Source organism: Lagopus leucura, unplaced genomic scaffold (genome assembly GCF_019238085.1).
Source record: "Lagopus leucura isolate 7727_CA_CO unplaced genomic scaffold, USGS_WTPT01 Super-Scaffold_100157, whole genome shotgun sequence".
Classification (NCBI taxonomy): domain Eukaryota; kingdom Metazoa; phylum Chordata; class Aves; order Galliformes; family Phasianidae; genus Lagopus; species Lagopus leucura.
Genome location: NW_024962334.1, coordinates 17,720,498 through 17,728,490, shown reverse-complemented (window position 1 = coordinate 17,728,490; position 7,993 = coordinate 17,720,498). Strand labels below are relative to the sequence as shown.

The 7,993-nt window shown below is 41.0% G+C and overlaps 1 protein-coding gene across 1 annotated transcript; it reads right to left on the bottom strand.

Annotated features, from left to right (window-relative positions):
* Positions 1-304: 304 nt before the first annotated feature.
* On the bottom strand, positions 305-7,612 carry FKBP14 (FKBP prolyl isomerase 14). Its single transcript, XM_042888550.1, has 4 exons — positions 7,419-7,612; positions 6,076-6,227; positions 3,783-3,910; positions 305-2,229 (listed from the first exon to the last, which is right to left on the bottom strand). Exons 1-4 carry the CDS (start codon positions 7,610-7,612, stop codon positions 2,071-2,073), a joined length of 633 nt encoding a protein of 210 aa, XP_042744484.1. The 3' UTR covers positions 305-2,070.
* Between the last annotated feature and the right edge of the window lie 381 nt (positions 7,613-7,993).

Sequence of the window (7,993 nt, the reverse complement as noted above, 5' to 3'; positions counted from 1 at the left end):
CAGATCCTGAATCTTAAGCAGTAATGCCTCAAGGGTCAACTTTATAACCCATTAGACATTCTTGGCCTTGGATGCAAGAATTGTCTATGCTCCCCACGTAGTTAATGGGGGAAGATAGGCACCTCTGACTGATAAGGCATCCACCCTAACAGAACATGAACTATATAAATATGATGAATTACTCTAAAGTGCCTTGTGCTCTGGTGACTGTAGGAGAAATCAAGATGCTCAGCACACAAACAATGTCAGGCAAGACAAATTTTCTAGAGCAAAAAGGAAAAAAAAGTTTATGTAAACTCATGACTGACTGGTAAGATGACTTGTTAATTATTTCCTCACAATAACCAGGACAGGCAACAAGCAGAAGAACAAATGGAAGTAGCATCCTATGCCATTCTACTGTGACTGCCACAGAACTAAAGAATAAATAGGTTCAAGAAAACTAGACATTGTGAAGAAGGGTAAAAAAAAAAAAAAAAAAAAAAAAACAGTTTAAAACAAAATATGAAAAACTACACATCATGTAAGCCACATGCCATAAAATACCAAATGCTGGAACGCAAAAACTCCACCCGTGCATATCTTCACGTAGCACAATCACTGTACAGAAATCCTTGCTGTCTATAATAAAGCAGTCTTCTAATACTTACACGCAACGCTAGATTGCAGAGAAGATTTTCATCAAGCTAATTGAGGATCTTGAACGCAACTCTCCCCAAGCTCCCCCACCCCTCCTTAGCACATTACAGCAATACTGATTTTATACAATTTGGTTTACCTCATATCCCTACAAAACCTATGGCAGTATTTTTAAATCCAAGTATTCTGTACAGAAACCCATTTTAGTGCTGGAAGAATAAAGGCTAAATCCTTCTAAGAGATACCTCACCCACTCATTCAGGCCCATGGATGATGACTAAGCTTCTTCCTCTTTAGAGAGGGTTCAAACACACAAGACAGAGCTGAAATCCTCATCATCTCCACACCATAAAGATTCAGCAGCAGAATGTTTACCTCACATTTCTTTTTTCTTTTTTTAAAAGTCACTTTATTACTTAAGACTCAGATAACTTTTGTGCTACCTGTGAAAATACAGCAAAGGTGCAAAAAAAATAAGACAAATTCTACAATTCAGGCAGTAGCAAAGCTGGCAAGTAACACAAAATGTTCTTTAGGACATACTGACCTGCATGTTAGCATGCTCCTTCCTTCCTTTCTGAAAATGGGGAAAAAAAATTTGCTAAATTTTTTTCTTTAGATGTCTCTCAACACCTGAGGTGAAGAAAATGCAATCTCTTCACAAACCAATGCATGTAAGGAAGTGAAGGACGCTACCTCTGCAGAACAACAAAACTATTTGGAAAATAGTACCTTATCTTCTAGAACACTGCTAATATAAAAATGAGAAGGTCTGATATTTAACTCCTATTTTTTTGTTTGTTTGTTTTCCTTCAGTGATGCAAACGGTTATTTTAGTATTCTCCTTTAGAAAAGCAGAATCAGCATAGGACAGCCATTCTTCTCATTCAGCTTCGTATGAGTTTCTCAGCTGTCTTACAAGGTGTTGATGCTTTCTAGTGGATATTTCAAAATCTGCAGAAAGCAAGCAATGCCAGCACACCGCTTTACAAGCAGCAAGGTACAAAAAAGAAGGTCAAATAATTGATTAAGTCAGACTAGAAGTCATATGTAAAAGTCACTGAATGTGATCTGAAGAAATAAAGCACAGAAAGGCACTGTACTGGATTTTGATTTTCAAGATGTTCGATACCTGGAAACCTTGTTTCATTTCTGAAAAAATAAGTTAATACAAAATTAAAAAACAAAATGTGCAAGTCTTCATTGCACAAAAGTACAATTTCAATCTTACAAATAGTTTAAAATATATATATATTTTTAACGTAAACAACTGAAATTCTCTTTTAATATAAAAAAGCGTGGGTTTGTTTTTTTGTCATTTCTCTTCTGCCAATGGCAGCTGTCAACTCCAAAACACAGAACCAAGACGACAAGAGAACCAGACAGTCTAAGTCATTGCCATTTGTGTCAAAAAAATTATGTCATCCTTTTCTACAGCTCATCATGCTTGTATGTGAATTCCCTTGCAGATATAAACCCATCACTGTCTTCATCTTCTTTATCAAATATGTCTTCAACCAAAGCATCATGCTGGGTATCATTTACCATTGCTCCATGCTTCTCAAATTCTTTCTTCAAGTAAATTTTCACCTATTAGATAAAAGATGAGAGTTAACATCTTCATATTTAAGATAATTGATTACTGGAATGTAAGAGACAGAGTTGGGATGGTAGTATTAAACTATTAATAGTTATCTTCCTTCCTACGCCACAACAGAAGGAAACTTGTCTAACTAGATTCTTTGGCCCTGCTTGGTGATGAAAGAAAATAAAGCTAGCAAACTAGTTGCCATGGCTTTATTGTACGACTGAAAACTGTGCCAAGAAAGTATGTCATCTGATGTCTATATAGTAAAGTATGAACGGGTAGGCAGAAATTATAGCTACCAATTGGTCAGAACTAAAACAGCATTCTCATGTCTTAGCAATTTGTCAAACTAGCAGATGTAAACCCAAACAGCAACCCCAAAATGATACAGAAATCTATCCATAATCTTTACATTTACTGCTCTAATGGCAACACATTACAATGTCTTACTAGAAATCTCAAGGCTCTGAAGGACAAATAGATTCAAGGCAGTTTTTGAATGGAGAGCTAGAACAGTTACGTACACCAAGCCATTTACTAACGGCAAGCAATTTTTACTGAGTTTAACTACCAAGAGCCTAAGTGTTCTGAATCACAAAGCTTTCTATCAGAGTATTAATAGCAATGCATCTCCAGAATATTAATAGCAACACATCCCTTTGTTAAATAGACAGAACCTGTTTAACAGAAACTGCAAGAGTGGACTGTTAACAGAAAGATAAATGGGTCACGCTTCAGGTCTGTTTTATTCATTTCACATTCCAGTGTGTGTTGTGGTCATTACTCATGTTTCTAATATGCATGTTGGAAACACTGACACTGCCTAGCTGCTGTGCATTACAAAAAGATAACCCTCCTAAGGACTGACAAACTGAACCAGTCCCTAAATAAAAAATGATGCTGGAACAGGCTGCCCAGGGAGGTGGTTAAGTCACTATCCCTGGAAGTTCTCAAGAAATCTTTAGACATAGTACTTAAGGACATGGTTTAGTGGAGAAATATTGGTGGTAGGTGGACAGTTGGACTAGAAGACCTTGGAGATCCTTCCCAGTCTTGGTAATTCTATGAACTTAGTGGTTTATCCTAACTTCTCATGGATAACATACACACAGCGTAAAAACAGAAGCCTGAAAATAAAAGGCAACAAGAATAATGCAGAATAGTGCTCCATAAATGTTCTTCAGGCAGTAAAAGCTACAAAACAGGACTGCTTTACAGTAGGTGATCTTCAAAATCTAGTTTATTAGTTAAGCAGCAACTAACTCAAAAAAAAAACAAACAACCAAACCTTGAAGTTTTATTTCTAAGATGTTCTACTTCATGAAGTTTTCCATAAGTGTGGGGTGCACTTCCATCACATGCCTATGCCGCAGCTTGCAAAATCCACTTGTAGACTCCTCAATTCAGCAGCTCAAGATCCAAGGCTCAGCTTGGTACAGCATAGCCGTGCATCTTCAGCTTTTATTGAAAGCTAAGCTTCCAAGCTTTACCTTATCTTTTCATTTTTACTACATAATTCTGTTAAATTTGCTTGCAAGAAAAGTAACCCACTCACCTCTTGCTTGGACAGCTTCCAGTCATCATTAAGATCCATCTCTTGAAACGACTCATGAGACCTGGGTCCATTCCTAATTTCTAGAAGGTCAATATTGAAGATCAATGTGCTCTCAGGTGGAATTTTTCCTGTACAGAACGAAGTTAGAAAGATACACGTTTAGTGCACCATGAAAGCCACATGCTTCAGAGTAATCCCATTATTTCAAAGCAACTTGCATTTTGAGCCAAAATGAATAAGCATCTGTAACAGTGTTAAGTACAACTATTTTAGATTGTAGCTCAGACCCTGAGCAGCCCTTGCAACACATGTGCAAGTTCAGATGCAACCAGCTTCGTTGAAAGCTAGCGTGTACTCTTGTGAGCTCCTATTCAGTAACTCATCACAGACTTATGAGACAAGATTCTTGAACCACTTTTTGAGCCAGACCAAGTCTGAGCAGAAAGCAGTGAAATAGACCATAAAGTTAGGTGGCTACTGTTTCAGTACACAGCTCAGACCAATGGACAGCAAGGCAAGTAGTGCATCAGATGGACTGAATGCTACCTCTGTCAGTGGTATCCTGGCACTTCTTGACAAGAAAAGCAGAAGGGCAGCAATGCTGTCAGTATCCTATGGCTGTCTCTGAATTGTAGCACAAAAAGCACTGAACTACTTCCAAACACACAGCAGAAACTGGACACATAAGCCTGCACATAATGTTATTAACATCATTCCATTTTGATGCAAGTCAATACATTAATAATTTTCTGATAGTGCCAGAGAACATTTCATTATTACCATCTCTAGAGTTTATCAGTCTCTGGCTTTTTCAATAGCATGATACATCCTCACCCTAATGGCTGATGCTACTGTCAAAGACTATTTAGCTCTGAACTTTGCTCCTCTGCCATTTGGTCCTATTTAACCTCTCTATTTCTATATTGGATAGAGGCACTCCAAAAATACGTGCATGCCTTGAAATAAGGAGAAAATTAATCCTCACTTAACAGTTTGGAAGCTGTGATGTTTATTTCTGCAGTTCAGAATATATTTAACAAGCTAATAGATCTCCAGAATGAAAAAATGTACAGAATCTTCTGGAAATATAGGCCACGGTGGCCTGCATGGGGTTTGGAACATAGGTAAATTTTTTTCCTGAGGGTTGCAGAATAAGGCATGTGACTCATCATTCAGGACAGAGAGCAAGAAAGGCACCAGGTGGGAAGCTAGTGAACTGAGTGTTCAGTGGAAAGTATGAAGAAAACAGAATTCTTCAACAGCACAGCAACATAAGGTTCATACGTTCAAATACTTCAGTGTTTTCCCAAAGCACGCAGCTAGCAGCGTTTACTAGTTCAGCCTTCTTGCATTAAATGCATAAGTGAGGCTTGCAAGCCTTTAATATGTAAAGCACTACAGTTGCCTTCAGTCAAAGCAATTAGGCCTGTAATTACCAGGTGAGCTCTACAGCATTTAATGGTGGTGGTTTTTTTTTGTAGAAAAAGACTTACAGCTGTGCCGTGCATAAAGCAGAAAAAGTAACATTCCTGCATCATTTAAACTGTCACTCATTTAACCACACATTCCAGTCTTGACCTTCTCATTAAAAGAAGGTTTGTCTGAAAATGTTTGAAAGGGGAGAAAAGTACTGCCAGCAGCACACAGGTTGAGAGAAAACATTACAAGCCATGCTTTTATCTGCCTGCACATCATTCAGTACGTTTTTGGTAGATATCAGCTTGCTTGTTAATGTTCCCACATATCTTATTTTGGGTAACAGGCACAGCTGCCCAAAGTTGTAAGAAGGAAAGAATGAAGTGCCCCTATATGGAGAAATAAATGGTGAGTTTTCATTGTAACATTTAAGAACATAAGAGGATGAACAGAACTTGAGGTTCTTCAGCTTCCTAGAAGAAACCCACAAAAAAGAACAAGGCTTGCACATGCACATTCATGGAATTATTATCACAAACACAGATGCAACAACCAAAGTGTTAACTATAGTAACCACTTCAAGCTTGACTGAAAATAAGTAATAAAGCAGAGCACTGCTGAGCTCAGCACTAACAGAAGTAACACTCAGAATGTACAGCACAGCTGCTGTCACAAATTCCTCTCCTGCATTCACCACTTAAGACACTTAATGAGTATTTTCTGCAGAAAACAAGTTTTCGAGAAACAGCACCCCACTCCAATAATTTCCCTTAATTAATGATATCAACACGGAAAACTTGCTAACCTCTTCAGTCAAAATCAGTAAAATTAATAGAGATTAAAAACAATTTAAGCAAGAGGAGTTTAGGCATTTTACCTTTCCCTTCTTTTCCATAAGCAAGGGCTGGTGGAATAGTTAGCTTCCGCTTCTCCCCCACACACATGTCCTTCAAACCTTTGTCCCAGCCTTTGATGGCTTCTCTTATGCCAAGTGTAAACCACATAGGTTGCCCATTGTTATGTTTGTGACTGGAAAAGAATGGAATAAAACACAATCTTTAAACAGCAAGTTCCATAAAAGGCAAATGGGACAGACCAAAAACACTCACACTTATGCAATAAAAAAATAAAAGCCTATATGGTATCTTGGTATTTCTCAAATGAAAGTTCTAAACTTTTGAAGTCCTTAGAAGTTATGTCTTGCATGACAAGGCGCCTTAAGAACTGCAAAGGAATGAAACAGCACATACAGGGTGCACTCAAGACAACGCTGAGAAACCTGGATCCTCATCTTCACTTTCCTGATCATTTATTTTGCTTTGAAACTGATCAGACTAGAAAGGCATTTATGCTTGGAAGTTATGCTCAAGGCTATGTAAGCTCTTTGTAAATCGCAAGTCACAAATCAGCTTGGCCATGACTGCAGTATACCTTGTAACATGCTTAGAAGAGTCAGTCACATCTCTCCTGAAAAAGCCAGCGGAAGAAAAAACGACTACACAACAGATACCTAGAAAAAGAGAAATAAATGCATGCAGAACACTTAAAACAGGCAGACGACCCCCTTTTCAAATATAACCAGGTGGTACAACACAACCACTTCCAATCTATTGACAGGCACAGAATTTTAACTACAGCCCAAAGCTCCATTTCTAGTCATGCAAGAAAGGTGCTGAACACGACATAAGAGCACTTACAGGAGTTAGTCAGCAGCAAAATCTTAAAGCGTCACTACAACTCCTTTGAGAGAGACGGGTTAGCTACAAGAGAAAATTAGTGAGATTTTAATTTGCGTCTGCAGGACCGTGAACATGCAAAGCGTTGTCTGTTTTGGCTGCTATTTAAAATGACTTCCACAAGTGATTCCAGTGCAGCCTGCGGCCTCGTAAGCATCTCGCTGTCTCCCACTATTAGCACCCCATCGCTTCACAGGAAAGGCACCATTAGCAAGGGATTTGCAGGCTCCTCCTCGTATTTGCATCGCAGCTGCCCTCAGAATGCGATGTGTCTGGGCCGGGTACGGAACACCACTTACAGCACATCAGAATATAAAAGGCAGCAGCGTCTGCCAGCGATGCAAGCTTCCTGGCTGCCAGCTCTGAGGTGATAGCAAAGCTCTCGTCTAGCTTGTTTCATCCTCTTGCACCACACACTTACACGCACACACACACATATATACATCCTATCCACAAAGCTGGCCCCGCGCCCCGGGAAACTCACGTGGAGTGGAACATGGAGCCGTCGCTCTGCAGGAAGCCCTCGTAGTGCACCAGCATCATGTCCCCCCACTTGGTCCTCCGGTGGCACAGGAACGGCTTCTGCAGCACCTCCACCTTCACGTCGGCCGCGGGGATGAGGGCCGCGGCCGCGCAGCCCAGCAGGACGCTCAGCAGGGCGGCCCGCAGCGCAGCCATCCCGCCCCGCCGCCAGACCCAGCGCTCACCTCAGCGCCGCGAGCCCACCATGGCCCACCAGCTGCTGGCAGCACGGCGGCCCCTCGGCCCGGCCAACCCGCAGACGTGGCAGCTGCCCTCACGGCCAGCAGCCCTCGACTTCGTGCCGGCCGGGACTAGGGGGAACCACGTCCTCTGATTGGTTCAGCTCAAGCAGAAGCGTTGGCCCATTGGCTGCCTTTTCCGGTTTGCCCAATCGGAAGCGGCGTTTTGCGAGAGGGTCGCTAAGCGAAGGGGGCGGGACCTGAGCTCCAGGAAGCGAACGCTAGCGCGCCGGAGAGTCTGCACAATAGAGCCGGCTCCTGCCGGCCTCCGATTGGACAGCGCCGTCACCAAGAAGGC